Source organism: Chionomys nivalis, chromosome 7 (assembly GCF_950005125.1).
Source record: "Chionomys nivalis chromosome 7, mChiNiv1.1, whole genome shotgun sequence".
Lineage (NCBI taxonomy): Eukaryota > Metazoa > Chordata > Mammalia > Rodentia > Cricetidae > Chionomys > Chionomys nivalis.
In genome coordinates this window covers 44,271,369-44,293,057 of record NC_080092.1, presented here as the reverse complement: position 1 = coordinate 44,293,057, position 21,689 = coordinate 44,271,369, and the positions used below count along the sequence as shown (strand labels likewise).

At 42.5% G+C, this 21,689-nt stretch overlaps 2 protein-coding genes across 27 annotated transcripts in view; one reads left to right on the top strand and one right to left on the bottom strand.

The window, feature by feature from the left end:
- Pigl (phosphatidylinositol glycan anchor biosynthesis class L) overlaps positions 1-5,259 on the bottom strand; it is an 80,124-nt gene extending 74,865 nt beyond the window's left edge. For all 4 annotated transcript variants that reach the window (XM_057775731.1, XM_057775733.1, XM_057775730.1 and 1 more), the window contains exon 1: positions 4,285-5,259. In XM_057775731.1, coding sequence (XP_057631714.1) covers positions 4,285-4,522 — 238 coding nt within the window. In that variant the 5' untranslated portion in view covers positions 4,523-5,259. The remainder of the gene's footprint in view (positions 1-4,284) is intronic.
- Positions 5,260-5,527: 268 nt separating this feature from the next.
- Ncor1 (nuclear receptor corepressor 1) overlaps positions 5,528-21,689 on the top strand; it is a 157,509-nt gene continuing 141,347 nt past the window's right edge. For 20 of the 23 annotated variants that reach the window (XM_057775724.1, XM_057775719.1, XM_057775717.1 and 17 more), the window contains exon 1: positions 5,690-6,127. The gene's annotated coding sequence lies outside the window, so the exon portion shown is untranslated. Of the gene's footprint in view, positions 5,572-5,689; positions 6,128-6,647; positions 6,666-21,689 lie in introns of those variants that run through there. The other 3 variants (XM_057775703.1, XM_057775702.1, XM_057775704.1) reach the window with 3 other exon arrangements.

Here is a 21,689-nt window from a genome sequence, read left to right as displayed (position 1 = left end):
TGTAAATATGTCCTCTTGTGACAGAAAGTCAGTGAAATTCCAATGGGGGAAAATGCCAGTAAAGTTTCTTCTTGAATATGACCAACCTCATTCTGAAAATTTATTTATTTAGGAAGGGGGAAAAAAGGCCAAACAAGTGAGCACACTCTGAATAGCAGCAATCAGAGGTTTGTTTGATCATATTGGGTAACTGCTAAAAAGTTTCAGTCATTTGGCTGGTGAGACAGCTTAGCAGTAAGCCCTGAGCCTGGTGACCTGCTTGAACCCTGGAATCCATGTAACAGTGGAAGAAGAGAATCCCTCCATGAGCTTGTCCTCTGACCTCTGCCACACAGAAAAAAATGTCTTTTTAAAGTTACAGTACTTAAAACAGAGATGTCAGGACAGGACAGATGGCTCAGCTGTTAAAGAACACTTACCTTTTCCATAGAATCTGAGTTCAGTTCCAAGCACTCACTTGGAGGCTCACAACCATCTGTAACTCTAGTTCTGGGGGATCTAATGCCCTCTTCTGACCTCCATGGGCACCACACATGCAGTGGTACACAGACATATACACAGACACAATAACTGTACAAATAAAATTATCTTTTCAAGCCAGGCAGTGGTGGCGCATGCCTTTGATCTCAGTAATCAGGAGGCAGAGACAGGTGGATCTCTATGAGTTCGAGGCCAGCCTGGTTTACAAAGTGAGTTCCAGTACAGCCAGGGCTACACAGATAAACCCTGTCTTGAAAAACCACACACACACACACACACACACACATTTGTTTTTCCAAAGGGGGGGGGCAGTATCTCAGACTTACTATAAGAGGAGTTTGGAGAATATGTACACACACACAGTAGAATACAACCTCACATGAGCTACTGATACAATCTAGAGGGGAAGTGTTGACTTCCATGGTTCTAGTCTTTTCTATCAAACCATTCCCATACAGCTGTCAGAATGAACTGTCTAAAACAGGTAGATTATTTTATTTACTTTTTGAGAAAGGGTCTTTCTATGTAACCCTGGCTGTCCTGGAAAGCTTTTATGTAAACCAGGCCAGTTTTTTTTTTTTTTTTTTTTTTGGTTTTTCGAGACAGGGTTTCTCTGTGGCTTTGGAGCCTGTCCTGGAACTAGCTCTGTAGACCAGGCTGGTCTCGAACTCACAGAGATCCGACCAGGCCAGTCTTGAACTCAGAAACCCACCTGCTTTCCCTCCTATGTGCTAATACTAAAGATGTGCTAGCATACCCTTTTCAAAAAGATTTGATTTTTTTGAGACACAGTCTCCCTATGTAGCCCGGTTTGTCCTAGAACTCACTTTGTATATCAGGCTGGCCTCAAAATCAACTGCCTGTGCTGAGATTAAATGTGTATGCTCCCGTGACCAGCTTCAATTTTAGCTTTGTGTCTATGTGTGTGCCATGGGGTGGAATAGTAAGTACATCTAGTTCAGGTGCATGCATAGGCCAGGGGAGGGTGTTGAATCCTTAGGAGCTGGAGAAATAGGCTGTTGGAAGCCTCCTGAAGTTTGTGCTGGGGATCAAACTCCAGTCCCTCACAAGAGTAGTAAGCTCTCTTAACTGCTGAGCCATCTTTCCAGCACCCCCCCTTTTTAAAAATTTCTTAAATAGTGGCTTGGGGCCAGACAGATGGCTCAGTGGGTAAAGGCACTTGACGCCAAGTCTGCCGACCTGAATTCAATTCCAGGGAGCCCTAAAGTGGAAGGAGAGAACTGACGCCTGCAGGCTGTCTTCTGAGAAACATCTGTGGGCCATGCACGCAGGCTCCTCTCTCCACAGATACTGTAATAGATTAAGAAAAGTTTGATGAAATAATGTTTCTTGAAATCAGTTTAAGCTATTTCATGCAATGACACACAAAGTGACTGGGCGGCCTGGGCGTAGTGTTTTAGAGCAGAGCTGGCCACAGGGCCTTGGCTCCTTCATGTTCAAGTCCCGGTCATTCAGTGTCTATTTGTAAAATGGAAATAACAGTGTCGTCTTAAGGGATGGCTGGGGACAATTGAGTCACCACCACCAAAACAAAACCCTTTTTCTTGCTTCTCCCTTCTCCTTGAACTGAGGATGTAGTTGGGATAAGCTATTTGCGCAAGTGCAAGGCTTATGTAGTAGGGCTTAGAAGAATCATTCCTGCTCCCTAAGTAGTCTTCTTTCTTCAAGCTCAGATCAAAAGAAAACCTATTTAGAGCCTTCTTTTAAGGAAAGCATTTGAAAAGAGAATTAATGCTCTTCTCGATTTCCTGACCACTGTGATTTCTCCATTTTATTGATAGTTTTCACTATACTGAATTAAGCACGACAACACTACTTTCTTGCTTCCTCCCCCAAAATTTACTTAACTTTATTTTATGTACATTTGGTATGGTGTCAAGAGTCCCTGGAACTGGAGTTAGACAGTTGTGAACCACCACGTGGGTGTTGGGAATCGAACCTGGGTTCTCTGGGAGAACAGCCAGTGCTCTTAACTGCTGAGTCATCTCTCCAGCTCCAAGGCAGTGTAATGTAGATTTTTTTGTTTTGTTTTTCAAGACAGGGTTCAGTTTCTCTGAGTATTTTTTTGGCTGTCCTGGAACTCATGCTGTAGACTAGGCTGTCCTCGACCTCACAAAGACCCACCCGCCTCTGCCTACCAAGTACTGGGAGGCGTGCACCACCACACCCAATTTACTTTCTTGCTTTTTACAACAGTGACCAATTTAAAATGGCAAGTTGGATTCAGAGGAAAGAAAGACAATAGAAGTACTGATTGTCAAGTGAATGCCTATATCCTTTATTAGAAAAAGATTTGGGAGGATAGGTATCTAGCATGTTTGAGACCTTGAGCTCAAATCTAAGAACTGGAAAAAAAAGACGAATTGACTTCTGGTCCCAAATTTTTATGACCTATTGGAAATAATCAAGAAAATATAAATATTAAATATTAATATTAGAGGACACAGTGCTCCATACTGTCTTGCAAATAAATACAGGGTTTGATGCAAATCTTGAAACAAATTTGCATATAATTCAATTCTAGTAATTGTAATATAAAACATTAATAAGACAGAGGGGCAGGAGAGATGTCTCAGTGGTTCTCTCATTACATGCTCTTCCAGAGGGCAAGAGTTCAGTTCCCAGCAGTGTTACAGGGGTTCACAACTGGCTGTAACTCCAGTTCCAGGGAACCTGACATTCTTTTGGTCTTTGTGGGCACCAGGAATACATGCGGTGCACATACATGCATATAGGCAAAAGTCTTAAAAAAAGCAGTACTCCTTCCTTGGAGCCTCCCTACTTTCAGGATTCTTTCTCACTTTTCCTTAATAAATCTGCATTAGCACTGTTTCAAAACCAACAGCTTCCCCAAATTCAGCCAATTGCATAAATCAATCCTGATGAGAGTGATCTAGAATAAGGTCTAGCATAAATATATACTAAACACATACTAAGTAAATAAAAAGGAATGTTTAAATGGCGATTTCTGTGAAAGATCTGTAATTAAAAATGACCTGGAATGACACACAACTACATGGGAAAAGAGGTCATGGGCAATTTTGAAAATCAACTTTATTGAGGTATAATTTGATATATCATAAAATTTAGCCACTGTATGTATACAGTTTAAGTCGTGCAATCATCATACTTAAGTGTCATTTTTTTCTTGTTTTGTATCATAACACAAGTCTTACTTTTGAAGTGTTCTCTTAATGAAAGCTGGGTGGAGATGAACTCTAAAATTAAGTAGTTTCTACCTAGTCACCTGAGCTAACTTCCAATCTGACTATATATTTTCGTAGCGCAGAACGAATTTCAAAGTAGCAGGAACATCTTTTGCTGTTTTTAGGAAAGAAACTTGGTGGGCTGGGCAGAGAGCACACAGCTCAGATTGTTTGGTGCAAGATTCTATTTGATCCTTCTGTAAATAGATGGTTCCTCCGGATAAAAGGTCAGGCACATCTATCGGCTCACATCTGTAATCCCCGTACTGGGGCAGCTAGACTGCAGTGAGACTGTCTTAAAAAGACAAAGCACTCAGTACAGTCGCAGTTCCCAAAGGAACGTGCAGGTACTGAATGGAACCAACGAAGAGCAACCGCTTTTCTGCTCCTCAGTTTGGCTGGGGAAGAGTGGGATTCGCTCGGGGTTCTACAACCTGTCTGGGAAGCCGGCTGTTTCTGTCCAAGCCAGCGACGAGCACAAGAAAAGGACCTTGGGTGTGTATACCTAGCTATACCTAAAGAAAACCTTTCGGGAAGAAGTAATTGAGATCGGTTAGTTCCCTAACCCGGCTCCTACCTGCGGAGAAGCAGAGCAAGAACACCCGCTGCCCGAGGCGGGCCAAGCCTAGCACCGTGGGAGCAAAGAACATGGCTTCATCGTCCGGGTGCGCGATCACCAGAAGGGCCCGGCTTCCGGCTCCCGGCAGGCCCGCCTGCTCCGGAGACCTCATTCGTTCCGCCGAGTTCCGAACCCGGAGGAAGCCCCAAGTCAGGACAGCCACCGCCACCGCACACAAGAGACCCACTACTTCCATGCCGGGTAAGTGACACCGCGCCTGCGCAGAAGGGAAGGCTGGGGGGTGGACTCGGGCTCCTGCGGGAAAACTGAACCCGCTGCAACTGCGTTCCGTGCTTAAGTGCTCCGTGGCTGGACATCGGCGAGATTCGTGGGCTCACGTGGAAACTTCCACCCATACTGCGCCCGCCCTGGCGTCTTTGACATAGCCGTGGCCAATCCCGGTACCTGCTGCAGTTACAGGGCTAAGCCGGAAGAACTCTGTGCTGGTATCTGTTCCTACCGTTCAGTGTGCTTAAAAGGAAGCATTTAAAAATCACTTGGAGATAGCGTCTCTCAGTGTGTACCCCCGGGGGCCCCTGAATTCACTATGAAGACCAGACTGGTCTCGAATTTGCAAAGATCCTCATTCCTCTGCCTCCCGAGCTGGGACTAAAGGCGTGTCACGGCACGCCGGCCGAAACGGGAGCCTCAGAAAATAAACTTCACTGTTTGGTAGGAAGAGTTCCCTCGTTTCAACTCCCTTCCTAACCCACTTCTTACGACCCAAGATATCGTATACACAGCCCGCCACCCGGGTAAAAGTTTTCCGGAGCGGGTCACACTTTGTTCGAGGAAAAGTGTGCCGCTAGGAGGAAATGTCATTTCGCTAGAAGAGTAAGGGTCAGAGTGCGGTCAGGAGCCCCCTCAAGTCTCCGAAGAGGTAGCGGTTAAGGAGCCAAGCCGCGGAGAAGGCCTAGCCCGCCATTCCGGTGAAGACTTGGTGTGAAATTAACGTGCATCCTTGGCCACGTGGACTCGGGCTTCTCTCTCCAGCTGGGAGCGAACAACCGCTCCGGCGGCGCGCAGGGGTCGCAAGGTTAGCCTCGCGCCAGGTCCTTTCCCACGCCTGAGGGGGAAGGCCCCGGGCGCGCGGGAGCGGCAGCTCGCGGTGGAGCTCCAGGCAGAGTGCGCGATGGCGGACGCGGCGGGTCGGGCCCGAGGCAGCGCTGCCGGAGCGGGTGTGAGTATGAGGGACAACCTGAACGGAACCGGCGCGGCACCCACGACCCAGGAAGCGAGGCCGAGGTAAGCCCGGCGCTCCGCCCGGGGAGGGAGTCGTCTCCCCAACCCTCCGGAAGGAGGAGGAGCCCGCGTCGGAGCCGCCTCAGCGCGGCCGCCCGGCCTGAGGGGGAGGGAAAGGGGTTGAGGCAAGATGGCGGCTAAGGTGGCGAAGCTGCGGCGGCGGCCGGAGTGAGCGCCCAGCTCGCCGTGCCGAGCGAGGGGCCGGGCGGAGGGCCGCGCGCCGGGGGGCCGCGCCCCGCTCGTCCGGCCGTGGGGCGCGCCGGCTCCCACACTCCGCCAGCTCCGGGTGAGTAGGCCCGGTGCCTGCAGCCCCGGCCTCGGGGCCCTGCTCGCCCGGGAGCTTCCGAGGGCTCCTAGGGCGCCAGTGCCGGAGGCGGCTTCTCGGCCGGGCCGGGGGCGTCGCGAACTGCGCTGGGTTGGGAGCCGTCCGAGCCGCCGGTCTCTTCCTCCCGGCCACCCAGAGGCGAGTCGGGCGCGGCGGGGAGTTCGGGCTAAGGCGAGTGGAGGCTCCTGGAGTTTGGAGGAAGAATGGCCTCAGGCGGGCAGACGTCGGCCTGAGGTATCTGCCCTGTGGGGAGGGGGCGTGTGGTGCCTGCGGAGCTGGCGGAGGGGGTGCGGGGATGGAGGGTCCCCGGGTGGGGCCGGCGCAGGTGACCCGCCGAGGCCCACTCTCAGGGAGAGTTGGTGGCTGCCTGGCGAGCGTGAAAGGGGTTAAGGAGGGTGACAGCGATGGGCAAGTGTGTGAAGAGCAAACTAGTTCACCTTTCTAACTGGCCCGCTTGAGGTATAATGGCGAAGGGTTGGTAGCGGTGCGGATGCAAAGAGCAGCACCCTCTGCCTCCTGCCGTTTGTTATTGGTGTTTTCTTGTGCCAAGTGGGAGAGTGCACCCTCTTTTTTTTTTTTTTTTTTTGGGAGACAACGACGACCGCGATTTGAGAAACTGAGAAAGCAACCTTAACGGAAAGGACACTGTTCTTAGAATTAGTGCGGATCAGGGATGTATGAAAAGAAGTAGATGGGAAGAAATGATGGCTGTGAAGAGTATTGGCCAGGTCGTCTGCCACGGTGCCTGTTCAACAGTTAACAGAGTAGCGCTGTGGGTAATTTTAATCTTTGGGATTAGTATATTCACCTGCATCAGATTTGCGACCCTAATTATATCCTCTAATATTTGAAATTTACATTCCTTGTGTGCACCCTGATGAGAGCATGATGGGAGGCTGAAAGGGGCTGTCTGCAAAGAGCCACAGGCCTGGGATTTAAAAATGCCTGCCCATTCGTTCATTTGTTCCAGGGTATCTTCATGAACAGTTTCTGCTGATTCTGAGTCACATGGAATAGCTGGTGGATAAGCGGAGAGTTGATGTTTTAAATTAATTAATTTATTATTTTTTTTTGAGACCGTCTAAGTCTCTAGGACTCGCTGGCCTGGAACTCCTCACGTAACTGGTGCAGGAATTGCATGCTTGCACCGCCATACCTGGCATACTGTTTAGGTTTTAGTATTTTGAGGAAATGTTTTAATATATCCTCTCATAAGTTTATTGGATGAACTAGTTCACATTTAGCTATGGATAAGAATTACAGAAAAAATAAAGCTAACTTACTAAAGAGAAATCTTATTTTCTTATTCTATTAAAATTCGGTGGCAGTTAGCCGGGCGGTGGTGGCGCATGCCTTTAATCCCAGCATTCGGGAGGCAGAGGCAGGCAGATCTCTGTGAGTTCGAGGTCAGCCTGGTCTACAAGAGCTAGTTCCAGGACAGGCTCCAAAGCTACAGAGAAACCCTGTCTCAAAAAAAAAAAAAAAAAATCCGGTGGCAGTTTAGTGTATTTTAATATTTATTGCTTCCAGTTGCTTTGTCTTAAGTGCACCTGTTAGTGAAAAATCAAAGTGTGTTTGCACGTATGTGTGTGTGTGTGTTTATACATATCTAGAAAGTGATTACCTGCCATACCAAAACACTTCTCTCTTAGAAGAGACTCGCCATATGTTGTAATACTTGTCCCGAGCTACTCTAATACTAAGAATCACGATGGTCCCTGCCATTAATTGGCGTTTAGGCATGTTCAACCTTTCCGTGTTTCTGTTTCCTCATCTGTAACATGAGAAAAACCTGACCGCACAGCTTTCGTGGTTGTGAGGCTAGACAGAGTTAGCAGTTAAGAAATTGAACAGGAGCTGCAGCCCAGTTGGTAGAGAGCTCAGCTAACATGCCTGTAGCTCCAGGTTTGATTTCCCCAGCACCACATAAAAGCAGACACTTGCCCACTTAGGAGCCGGAGGCAGGAAGATTACAAGTTCAAGGTTGTCCACAGCTAGATTACAAGTTCAAGGTTGTCCACAGTTATATATTGAAGCCAACTTGGAATTTTTATGACCCTGTTTTAAAAAAAAGTTATTAAATTATTTTAAACAGATGAAAAGGATTGTGTTTCTGTGAGATAGAAATGGTTTATCTGCAAATCTCTCATGGTGCAGTTAGAAAAAAATTCACATTACAACATATTCACATTACAACATCAGAATATACCTGTTGCTAATATATTTATATAGCTATGATTCTCATGAATTTAAAAAAGAATATATTGCCTGGCATGGTGATCTTAATGATAATTACAGATCTCTCTGAGTTTGAGGCCAGATCCGTCTACATAGTGAGTTTCAGGCCAGAAAAGGTCTAAATAGAGAGATGGTGTCACAAAAAAGGAAGAGGAGGAGTAGATAATACATAGTTTGTTGTTGTTTTTCAAGACAGGGTTTCTCTGAGTAGCTTTGTAGCCTGTCCTGGAACTCGTTTGTACACCAGGCTGGCCTCGAACTCACAGATCCTCCTGCCTCTGCCTCCTGAGTGCTGGGATTAAAGGCTTGTGACAGCATCGCCTGGTCCAGGTGGCATTGGAAAAAAAAGTAACCTTGGGACTGGAGAGATCAGACTGGGTGGTTAAGAGTGCTTTTTGTGTTTGTAGAAGCCCACATTTGGTTCCCAGCACCCATATGCCAGCACACAGCTATCTGTAACTCCGGTTCTAATGGATCTAATGCCCTCTTGGCCTCCAAGGGCACCAGGTACACATGTGGTGCGCATATATACATGTAGGCAAACACTCATGTGCATAAAAACAAATACATAGTGAACTGGAAATGCTGGATTTTCCTCAAGATAAAGAAGAAGTTAACTTGTTTCTTTGAATTTAATTGAATAGGAATTTGTTCCAGGGCCAGGCAAGTTTAGATCATTCTATCTTTTTTTTGTTGTTGTTTTTTTGTTTTTCGAGACAGGGTTTCTCTGTGGCTTTGGAGCCTGTCCTGGAACTAGCTCTTGTAGACCAGGCTGGTCTCGAACTCACAGAGATCCGCCTGCCTCTGTCTCCCGAGTGCTGGGATTAAAGGTGTGCGCCACCACCGCCCGGCTCTATCTTTTTAAAGTACTTTAGATTTACTTATGGATTTATTTACTTATTCATGGTGAAACAATGAATTCTTTGCTATTGTCACTTGTTTTGTCCTTTGAGAGTCCAGGGATTGATGTAGATGAATATCAAGCTATTATTTGTGTGCCCCCCTTTGTGTTTTATTACTCAGTTTTAATCTATCTTAGTTGTAATTTCATATTTTTTATTGGAACCTGGAAATGACACTGTTCTTATGTAGTTAGTTACCTCTATCTGTTGTTTTTTACGTATTAAAAAGCACCTTTATTTATTGTGAATGTCTGTATGCCCATGGACATGTATGGGGTGGTCAGGACAGCTTTTAGAATTTTGTTCTACTGTGTGGTTGACAGCCTTGATTGTAAGTGCCTTTACCTGTTAAGCCATCTCACCTGTTTGTTTTGAGAGAGTATATGTTGCCTACTCTGGCCTCCTAGAAGTGAACTCACGTGATTCTTATTCTTCCTAAGTAGCTGGAGCTACAGGTGGGCACCATAGCACCAGGCCTCATCTGTTCTTTTGGTTCACTTGTTATATTTTATTAGAGAATGATGTAAAAGTAAGTAGTAAAGGTCGATCAGAATTTATTAAGAACAGACGTATTTAAGATCAGAGACTTGTATTTCAGTCATTCACTTGTTTAGTGTGAAGCACTTTTATGTTTAATTCTATAAAGGCATAAATAATAGCTTTTAAATAATTTTTTTTAGTTTAAATGAATTATAGGCACAGGTAACTAAGTTGTCAGTGCAATTGATATTTTGCTCTTGTGTTTGAGGATGCAAAAAGTAATTTTGATGTTAAGAGGATGGTTCTTGGTTCTTTATCAGGCCTCCTTAGGAATGTTGAAAAACTGAAAAACTGCTGTGGTGTAGCAGTAACTATGTGGCTCGTCTGTTTTTTATTTTGGTATTTTTGTGGTCTTGTTTTTTTCTTGAACATTTATTCTATTCAATAGCCATTTATGCTAACTCAGGAGCTCCTGTGGTCAAAACGTTACTTGCATAGTCTTTAGATACAACCTGTCCCCTCCACCCGCTTGAATCTGAAAGTCAGAGACATAACAAAAACACTTGTCTGTGCAGTTCTTCAATTTAATTCCGTACTGCTGTTAACTTTCATTTAGTTGTGCTTTCAAAACAGATTGGTTAAAATAAATTGCAGACCAGGCTGTGGTGGCGCACGCCTTTAATCCCAGTACTAGGGAGGGCAGAGGCAGGCGAATCCCTGTGAGTTAGTTCAAGGCCAGCCTGGTCCACAGGAACTAGTTCCAGGAAAGCTAGGACTGTTATACAGGGAAACCCTGTCTCAAAAAAACCAAAAATAAAATAAAAAATAAAATAAATTGCTTACAATTTGTAGAATTCTACAACAAACATCCTTACATAGATCCAGCCTTGTTTTATATTTGAATATTTCGAGACCTTGAATAACTAAGAATGAAGTGATCTGCCAAAATTGTTGCTATTGGGCAGAAACAAGAGCTCCATTTCTGACATCTAGTGTGATGTTTATTATATATACCATATTATCCGTGGAGCATTTCAGTTGGATGATGGACTCTTACTTAAAATGAGTTTGGATTGGTTGGAAAATGAGAGATCACTTCAAATGTTCAGTGTAATTACTAATTTTAAAATACTTCATAGCATCAAATTTCTGCAATGAATATATGGTTTAAAGAAAATGGTACTGATATGGTTGTCACTGGGAAATACTTAGTTAAGTTTTTCTCATATCTGATGAATATTTTATTTTATTATTTTATTTTTTGAGACAGAATTTCACTATGTAGCCCTGGCTCTCCTGGAACGCTCTCTGTAGAATAGACTGGCCTTGAACCCACAGAGGTCCTCTTCTGCCTCCCGAGTGCTGGGATTAAAGGCGTGAGCCGTCACTGCCTAGTGAAATTTTTAATTTTAAAACTTTAATTTTAGTGTGTGGTGTTTTGCTTACATGTATGTTTGTGTACCACATGCATGCCTGGTGTTCAGTGGAATCCAGAAGAGGCCATTGGATCTGGAGTTACAGATGATTGTGAGCTGCCATGTGGGTGGGAATTAAACCTAGGTCATCTGGAAGAGCGGCAAGTGCTCTTAAATACAGAGCCATCTCTAACTCACATTAAACAATTATTATATCTTTTTAAAGCAGGATCTTGCTGATCAGGCTGGGTTCAATCTTGGAATCCTTTTGTTGGAATTGCAGTCACATTCCACCAGACCCAGTCGATTTTACAATGAGAAGCACATTTGTGATTAGTTTTTAGTTGCCTGTTGTTTCTCATCCACCCCCTCCCTGTGCTGTGGAAAAGGGCCTTATTGACCCTGAGCATGTTGCGCAAGTACCCTATCACTAAACTGTATCCCCAGCCCTGCAATATTTCTACAAATACTCTTGCCATAAAATTTATTTTAAAGGAAAAATTGTATTCTATCTCTCCCTCTCCCTCTCTCTTCCTCCTCCGCCTCCGTTGTTTTTTTTTTTTTTTTTTTTTTGGTTTTTCGAGACAGGGTTTCTCTGTGGTTTTGGAGCCTGTCCTGGCACTAGCTCTTGTAGACCAGGCTGGTCTCGAACTCACAGAGATCCGCCTGCCTCTGTCTCCCAAGTGCTGGGATTAAAGGCGTGCGCCACCACCGCCCGGCCTCCGTTTTCTTCCTTTGAGACAGGGTCTCTGTATAGTCCTGGCTATCATGGAGTTTACCATGTAGACCTGGCTGGTGGCCCCATAGAGATCCTCCTGCCTTTGCCTCTAGAGTGCTGAGATTAAAGGTATACACCTCCTTGCTGTGCTGTATTAAACTCTCTTTAAGTTCATCTTTGCATAAATACTGAAGCATGGCATATTTGCTTATTTATAACATCTGAGCTATTAAGTCTACTTTCACATTTCATTATGAGTTTTTTTCAGATTGGGTGTGGTGGCTGACCCCTGTAATCCTCTGGAGGCAGAGGCAGGGGGATCACAGTAATCCAAGGGAGTCTGTTCCACATTGTGAGTTCTAGGCCAGGCAGGACTATGTAGCAAGATCCTGTCTCAATTTCCTTCCACACCCCACCGCTGAAAAGAATAAAAGGTGTATTTTTTAACCCCTTAAACTGATATCTTTTGTGGATTGTTCTTTTTTTTTTTTTTTTTTTGGTTTTTCGAGACAGGGTTTCTCTGTGGTTTTGGAGCCTGTCCTGGAACTAGCTCTTGTAGACCAGGCTGGTCTCGAACTCACAGAGATCCGCCTGCCTCTGCCTCCCGAGTGCTGGGTTGTGGATTGTTCTTATCCTACTTTTCTTCCCCAAACCTACTACATGAATTGTGTTTTTCAGGGATTTGGTGATGTAATACTTTAACCAGTAGGTCTCCCTCCTGTTTCTTTTTCTCTAATGAGTATGTTTTTGTTATGGAGATAATTTTTAATTTTTTGTTACTGGGATTGTTTGTTTTTGAGACAGAGTCCTGAGAGACTGGATTTGACTCATTCTGTAGCTCAGGCTCTTTCTGAGGGTGTGGTGCTGGGATTGCAGGCAGGCGCTTCTATGCCTGGCATGGAAGTTGCTGATGGAGTCATAATGTGAATACAGAAGTGCTTGTCTGTCTTGTCTCCTTTACCCTGTAAGACCTTGTGGGCCTGTGCGCATGTGAGCTTTAAAAGAATTCTTCCTTTGGGCTGGAGAGATGGCTCAGCCATTAAGAACATTGGCTGCTCTTTCAGAGGACCTGGTTTCAATTCCCAGCACCCACATGGCAGCTTAAACTGTCTTTAACTCCAGTTCTAGGGTATCCAACAACTTCCACACAGACATACATGCAGGCAAAACACCAACGCACATACAAATAAATAATTTAAAAAATTGTATTAAAAAATTCTTCTTTACCTCATTCTTGGAGTAGTTTGTTGCATATCTAAGAAATAAAGAGCCTGTGAGCTAGCTTTAGTGTGTTTGCTATAAATACATGGCAATTGGTGTTGAATAGTTCTTGAAAATTAAAAAATAGAAGTGTATTCATGTCATTGAAATAGCAGTGAGTTATCAAATCATTTCTTTTAGGAGAAAAAGTTCTGCCACTTTATTGGGATTTTTGTGAGGATGGGAAAATAAGCATGGAGATTGGGTTGTCTGTGATAGCATTTTAGTTCTAGGTGGTGTCAGATGTAAGAATGCTGTAACAGGTGTGCAGGGAAGGAAGTTTGGGAGTAGTTTTAGTGCTAGGAAAAGAATATATCATTTGGAATATAGAAATTTGGAATGCTGCCTGGTGGTGGTGGCTCACGCCTTTAATGCCAGCACTCGGGAGGCAGAGGCAGGCAGATCTCTGTGAGTTCGAGGCCAGCCTGGTCTACAAGAGCTAGTTCCAGGACAGGCTCCAAAACCACAGAGAAACCCTGCCTTGAAAAACCAAAAAAAAAAAGAAAAAAACAAAGAAATTTGGAGTGCTTAGTTTATAGGGCTGTAATGTAATATGGAAGTAAATCCAAGTATGTTAGTCAGAAACAAAGGGAAAAGTCAAGGCTGCCAAACTATGTTGAGATCTTCGACATGTGTACTTGAAATGTAGACTGTTTGCCTCTGTGTGTGTCTGTATCTGCAGTATGCAGTAGGAGTAAAACCTCGGACCTTGCTCACAGCAAGCAAGTACTGTACCACTGCCTGCCTGCTAAACTTAGCTCTAGGATATATTGTAGATTTCTTTTTTTCCCCTGAGACAAAGCTTTGCTATGTTGCTCAGGCTGACCTTGAATTTCTGAGTTAAAATGATCCTGTCAGCCTCCTGACTAGCTGGGACTTGGGGCACACACCATAATGGCAGGTTAGGCTTTGAAATTGCTATGAGGACATCAACATGACTGTGGACTACCCTTTTCCTCATGCGTTTGTTTAACTGCCAGACTGTTTTGACATTTTTGCTTTCATACACAGGTCAGATTCAGAACAATCTGTTTTTAGGCAGTTTATTCATCTTGGCAATAACATAGGTAACATAATATTGAACATGTTTGAAGTAATAATTTCTTTGAACTCCTATTCAAAGATATTTACCTTTGTTTTATTTTAATTTTTATTTTTTGTGTGTATGTTTATGGACGAGTGAGTGAACATGCCACGGTGCATATATGGAGGTCAGAGCACGACTTTTGGAGTCAGTTCTTGGCTTCCACTTGTGTTTGTGTTCAGAGTGAACTCAGGTCTGCAGGCTTGTAATAGCAAGCACCTTTTCACCGAGCTGTCACACAGCCCTGTATTGTGTGTGTCCATACCCATTCCTTCTGTAGCACAAGCTGGCCTGGAACTATGGAGACCTGTTACTTGGTATTGATTCTGGAATTACAGGAGTAAGCTACCATGCTCATCTATATTGCTTTTGACATGTTTGGAATGAAACTTGTGGGGTGTCCTGTATAAAGGATTGTCATTGTGATTCATGCCAATCTAAACTGGGAGGGGGTGGGTGGGGTTAGAGAGATGGATGGCTCAAAGGATAGGGAGCACTACCTCTTCTTCCAGAGGACCCTAGTGTAGTTCCTAGCACCCACTCCAGTTCCAGAGGATCCCATGCCCTTTTCTGGGCATGCATGCACTGTACCCATACACGTAATAAATTAAAATTTTTTATATTTAAAATATTTTTAAAAGAAATATTTAGAGCATTTACAAAACTTGTGCTTTCTAATAGTAAAATAAACATGGTTATGTCAAATGTAGTATACACACTCCTGAGGGAGAAGAGAGAATTGAAAATGGATAGATTTCTACTTGTACAATAAGAAATTACCGCCGGGTGGTGGTGGCGCACGCATTTAATCCCAGCACTCGGGAGGCAGAGACAGGCGGATCTCTGTGAGTTCGAGACCAGCCTGGTCTACAAGAGCTAGTTCCAGGACAGGAACTAAAAGCTACAGAGAAACCCTGTCTCGAAAATCAAAAAAAAAAGGAAAAAAAAAAAAAAGAAATTACCAAGCAGTGTGTGGTGACTCATGCCCACAGCCCAGCTCTAGGGAAGCAGAAGAAGATTAGGAGTTCAAGAGCAACTTTGGCTTCTAGTAACCCTGAGGCCATCATGGACTGTGTGAGACTCTATGTCAAAAACAAACCCACGAAAACCTTTAGAAGGAAGGAGTGTTGAGTGAGGGGGAAGATTGTTATTGCATACCTTTTAGTATCTTTAAAAGACAGAAGTCTCACATTTTAATTGGATTTTTTTTATAGTTTCCTTTTTTATTTTTTTGCTTTTTTGAGATAGGGATAGAAGTAGCTCTGGCTGTCCTGGAACTCACTTTGTAGACCAGGCTGGCCTCAAACTCATTAGAGATCCACTTGCCTCTGCCCCTGAGTGCTAAGTATTAAAGGTGTGCACCACCACAGCTTGACTTCCGTTCCTTTCCTTTTATTAAACTTATAAATCTTTGATTTTTTTTTTTTGGCATAGAATATATTTGAGGGAATATATGTAATTGTGTGTAATTTTTCCCTAAACAGTCAATTGTTAATCCTGAAATCCTCCAGGAAAAACAGCTATATACTATTTTGACCAAACTTAAGCAAGCTTTTATTAAATTTAAAATACTGACCAAGATGGAATTTGATCAAGACCACCATCTGGAAACTTTCTAGCTGTGTGGCTATGACACATATGTTGGCCTGGTTTTTATGTACAAAACCCATAGCCACTGTACTGGCCCATAAGGCTTGGTTGTTATTTTCCAAGAACTACAACTCCCACAATCCCAGGAAGTTGCCTGGTCTTTGGGCAGGTGGAGCTTATGGGTTAACTTAGGGTTTAATACAGTTTATTGAATGATCTTTTTGTTTTTGCTCAGTACTGGTTAGAATTGTAAGTATTATAATTTACTAAATTTATTTTATTTACTTAATATGTTTGAGACTTTGATTTGTCCAATTGTTTTTTCAATCTGTTACAGTTTCCTTTGCATTACTATTGCTTTATGATTTTTAGCACTGGTAGGGTTAGTCACTATAGTTCCTTATTGTGTTGACTTCAGACTTTGATGTTCTGGTCTGTGAATTCTTTAGATGAACATTACATTTTGTTGAGCTCAAAAAGAAGTCTTGGACTTGGAAAAGAGTTTTGTGGGTAAGAGTGCCTGCTTCCCAAGTCTCTGGCTCCTTGTTCAAATCCAGAGTACTCATGTAGAAGTTAGGTAACCCCAGCACTGGGGGTGGGGAGACGGTGTTCCTGGGGCCTTACTAGTCAGCCACTCTAGCCAAAAAGGCTATCTCTAGGTTCTGTGAGAGACCTTGTCTCAAAAGATGAGGTGGAGAGTGAATGAGAAAGAGACCTGATATTAATTTCTGGCCTCCACACACTCAGGCACTGAATATTGAGTGGGAATTCTGAAATCATAGATTAATTTTGGGAAAATTGACATCTTCACATTCTGTCTTTTGTGTTCGAATAATTTTTAAGTTCCGCAGTAGATTTTTCAGACTTTGCTTCAAATACGTCTTATACTTAAATATTTATTTCTTTTTAAAATATTTTTTTATTTATTATATATACAGGTTCTGGCTGCATGTATGCCTGCATGTCAGAAGTGGGCACCAGATCTCATTATAGATGGTTGTTGAGTCACCATGTGATTCCTTGGACTTGAACTCAGGACGTTTGGAAGAACAGCCAGTGCTCTTAAACTCTGAGCCATCTCTCTAGCTCCCCATATTTATTTCTTATTCCAAAGTGTACTAGGGAATTAGGGGAATTTTAATTATAGTGGAGAATAAGAACTTAATTAAACTTATCCATTTCAGATACTGATAAAGGAACACAGAAAAGGCTCTCTGAGTGAGAGTAATTGGTAAGCGCTGACTCTGTAGGATGATAGGAAAAGCTTCTGTAGGAGGTGACTAAGGATGATTTGAACCAAAGGGTGAGTCAGTTACAGGAATGGGCTAGGATAAGCGTTCTTGAAGTGTAAAGAAGGACCAAGGCCTGAGGCTAGGTAGGACTGAGCGTCTCAATGAGAAGTGGAGAGCAGGCTGGAGTTGTTTGGATTGAGTAATTGCCTAATCAAGTAGTACTTGCAGGCCACATCACAAAGTAGTTTGTAGAAAGCATTGAGGAAACTTAAGTAGAAGAATGATACATGTTCTGACTCAATTTTTTTTTTTTTTTTTGGTTTTTTTTTCGAGACAGGGTTTCTCTGTGGCTTTGGAGCCTGTCCTGGAACTAGCTCTTGTAGACCAGGCTGGTCTCGAACTCACAGAGATCCACCTGCCTCTGCCTCCCAAGTGCTCAATTTTTTTTTCTATAAACTGATTTTTGTTGGAGAAAGGATTGAAATGCTAAATCCAGTTATAAGGTTTTTTTTTTTTTTTACAGCAAGAGATTAGGAGGGTGGAAGTTGTGGTGGAGAGGCCTGTATGTGGAAAGATGAAGATTGGCTCTAGCTGATGGAGTTTACTGAGAACTGGGTCCTTTTGTTTGTTGTTGTACCCTTACAGATGTCTGATGATTTGATTTTTGTTTTCTACTTGTAGAACTAAGTAAATACCATTTAAAGTAAAATACCTCTCACCCTCCATTTTATTTTTTTTTTATTTTTTTATTTATTTTTTTTTTTGGTTTTTCGAGACAGGGTTTCTCTGTGGCTTTGGAGCCTGTCCTGGAACTAGCTCTTGTAAACCAGGCTGGTCTCGAACTCACAGAGATCCGCCTGCCTCTGCCTCCCAAGTGCTGGGATTAAAGGCGTGCGCCACCACCACCCGGCTTCCATTTTATTTTTTTATATACCTTTGTTTATATAGTCTTAGCTTGATTAGTAACTTATGATTGCCTTTATTAGTGGAGCAAAAGGAAGGGGAGGTCAAGAACTACTTTTTAAGGCTCTGACTTGGAAATAACTTAGCCTTTCTACAACTTTAGATGTAACAGTATAATCAGAATTTGAAGGTGAGTTCATGCACCCAGAGCCTTAGTACACTGTGGTATATAATGTTTAAAAGAAGAGGTGACTCATTCTTCCCCTTAGATATTGTTTGTTAATTCACTCCAACATTGAAAGTTAAATCCTGTTTTTTTAAAAGTATATACATATTTATTATAAATATTTAAAAAATATTATGTGCATTGGTGTTTTGCCTGTAGGTAAGACTGTATGAGGGTGTTGGATTACCTTAGAAACTGGAGTTAACTCTAGATGCTCATAACTGCTGAGACATCTTTCCGGTCCCTAAATCCTGATCTTAATACAGAATCCTTTTTTTGTGTTTATCAAGGAGAGATTTAGCAAATAATGATCTGTTTAGTTTTGACATTTCTTCTTTTCTCTATTGAGTTTATCTTTAAAAAGCTGTCAGTCTGTCTGTCTGTCTGTCTGTCTGTCTGTCTATCTGTCTATGTATCTATCTAGTTTGTTGTTTGTTTTGACAAGGCCTCATTTTGCAGTCTTGACTGGGCTGGAATTCTCTAAATAGACCAGGTTGGCATTGAACTCACAGAGGTCTTCTTTCTTCTCCATCCTGCACTGGCAGTAAAGGTATGTGCTACCTTAACCTGCCTCTTTTGTTCTTATATTTAATTGTTTTTTGTTTGTTTGTTTTCTTAATTTCAGAGGAGTAGTTCAATGTAATATATCCACACCACACAGTAGTCAGTTTCACAGTTACTATTTAGCACTGCTGTCTTGGGAATATTGCTTTACATTTTATGAATAAAGGGAGCTCTGTTTCTCTTTTACTCATGAATTCTTTTTTTGAATGCTTACTGTAAGTCCACCAGTTAATTATATACTTATTAAAGTTTTTCTTTTAGTATTATACTTTCTGGAGGCTAGGATAATTTAACTTGATTTTCTTTTTAGCTTCCATTCATCTATCTGTCTTTTATTTATTTTATTTTGTGTGTGTGTGCGCCTGCCCACAGAGGTCAGAAGAGACATTAAATTCCCTGGAACTGGAGTTACAAATACATGTTTGTGATCTGCCATTTGGGTGTGGGAACAGAGCTCTGGTCCTCTGCAAGATCAATAAATGCTCTAATTGATGAGCCATTTCTCTATCCTTCAGTGTTTTGTTTTTGAAAGAAATATTTATATACTTAATATGTTTGTATATGTATGTATGTGCCTGTGCATGTCTCAGCACAGGCATCTGAGTTTATAGGACAACTTTCAGGAGAGTGTTCTCTCCTTCCACCATGTGTGTCTCAGGATATAGCTTCAGATACCAGGCTAAGTAGCAAGTACTGCCAAGCTATCTAGCCTGCCACATTTATCTGTCTTGTAAGTAAGGGTATGCTATAAAAAAGTATGTCATGTGTGACTTTTTTTTTTTATCAATAATGCTTTATAAGAGAAAATTCATTCTAGTATTGTTCAAATTACAGAATTTGCTTAGATGATTTCTACTTTTCTCTTCTGGAATCCAGATTTCCAGATGTTGGCTTTCTTTAAACCAGTCCCAGTCTGGAGAGTTTTAGTTTGTTAGTTTAAAACTGGTCCTTTTTAGTCTGCCTCACATTCTTTTGAGATTAGACTATTCTGTGTGAATCAGTAAAACTCCAATAATTTATGTAGTTTTTTTTTTAAACCATTCCACAGAGGACATTCTTCTATTCTATTCAGTATGTATGTATACATGCATGTGTATTTTCTTTAAATCATGTTTTATTATTTTATCAGTTAAAAATTGAACTATAGAGTCTGGCAAGATGACTCAGCAGTTACGATCACTTGTTGCTCTTCCAGAAGACCTGGGCTTCATTCCCAGCACCTACATGGTGGATTATAACAATCTGTAGCTCAGTTTCCAGGGGATTTGATGTCTTTTTAAAGCCTCCACAGGCACCAGACATGGAGACAGAACACTCATACACATAAAATAGAATAATCTAAAAAAATTAAAGATAGAGCTGCATACTTTATAGGATCTGTTTTCCCCATTGTGAAATATCTTCATTTCCACTGTGACCCTTGGTAGATTCACTCTTATCTGAAGAGTCATCTGCAGACTTGCCACAGAGAAGTATATTTTTAGATATTTTTCCGAGATAGCGTAGGCCACCTTGAAAACCTGTCCAAGTACATTTTGGTTATGCAAAGACTATAGGCTAAAAGCCAAAGAATTCCTGGTGAGAAAAGGATTAAGCTTTTCTTTTTGGCAGATTGTATTTGAAATTTTGTTTCAGGTTGTGCACGTGTGTGCATGTGTGTGTGTGTGTTATGAAAAGATTCAAACAGGTCTCTAAGTAGACCAATTTCATTCTGCCATTTTTTGTTGCTTTTTTAAAAGATTGATTTATTAAATACACACACACACACACACACACACACACACACACACACACACACACACACACACAGTGTTCTGCCTGCATGTATCCCTGCACACCAGAAGAGGTAGCCAGGTCTCATCACAGATGGCTGTGAGCCACCATGTCGTTGCTGGGAATTGAACTCGGGACTTCTGGAAGGGCAGTCAGATAAGAAGTGCTCTTCTCACCGGGCGGTGGTGGCGCACGCCTCTAATCCCAGCACTCGGGAGGCAGAGGCAGGTGGATCTCTGTGAGTTCGAGTCCAGCCTGGTCTACAAGAGCTAGTTCCAGGACAGGCTCCAAAGCTACAGAGAAACCTTGTCTCGAAAAATCAAAAAAAAAAACAAAAAAAAAAAGAAGTGCTCTTCTCATAACAGTGATATAGAGTTCTAACATTATTTTCAGCCTGAAGCATTGTGTGTGTTGAAATTTCTATGAGGTAGTTGCTTATAAAATCTTGGTTTCTTTTTAACATTTCCTTTTAATTTTGGACATAGGGTCTTATGTAGCCCATGTTGTCCTGAGAGGTGCTGTGACAACCAAGGCTTACCTTGAACTTGTCTTCCTGTCTTCACTTTCTGACTGGTGGGACTACAAGGGTGCACTCTGGCACCCTACTTGAGCAGGTTTCTTAAAAAGGTCACAGAACTTGTACATTTCCTGAGTCAAGCATACTGAGTTATTGGGTTTTGTCCCAAGAACTGAATTTACAGCTTATGGGATACCTCAGGAGGTAAAGGCATTTGCCACTAGGCCTGACAACCTGAGTTTAATCCCCACAGCGCAAATGATGGAAAGAGAGAACCTACTCCCACAGATTTCCCTCTGCCATGCACCCACCCACATACACACACATTCATATACAGTAAATAAATTTAAAAATAATTTTAAAAGGAACTGAATTTATAGTTTGGTATTGGCATTAAAAGTGCCACATTTCCTTTTAGCTTTAAATTGGATTGTTTTATTTCATTTGGTTTTGAACTGCAAGATACTTACTTTGTAGAGGTGTCTTGATGCCCTGGGACTGGAGTGGTAGTAGACGGAAAGACGGAACGTTGGAGTGCCTGGAAAGAGAGACTCTTGACTGGCACATTCTTACTGAGTCAGAGATTTTGCCTTCTTATCTTTTGCTTCTAGATAAGATGTTTGAGAAAACAAAAGGTCCTTGAACTCACAGAGATCTGCTTGCCTCTGCCTCCCGAGTGCTGAGATTATAGGTATGTGCCACTACTACCCAGCTATTAGTTTGAGTGTCTATTGCTGTGAAGGGACATTATGTCCACGGCAACTCCTATAAAGGAAAACGTTTAAACATTTGGAACTGGCTTACAGTTTCAGAGGTTTAGTCTATTATCATCTTGGTAGGATATGGCAGCATGCAGGTAGACATGGTGATGGAGAAGGAGCTGAGTCTACATCT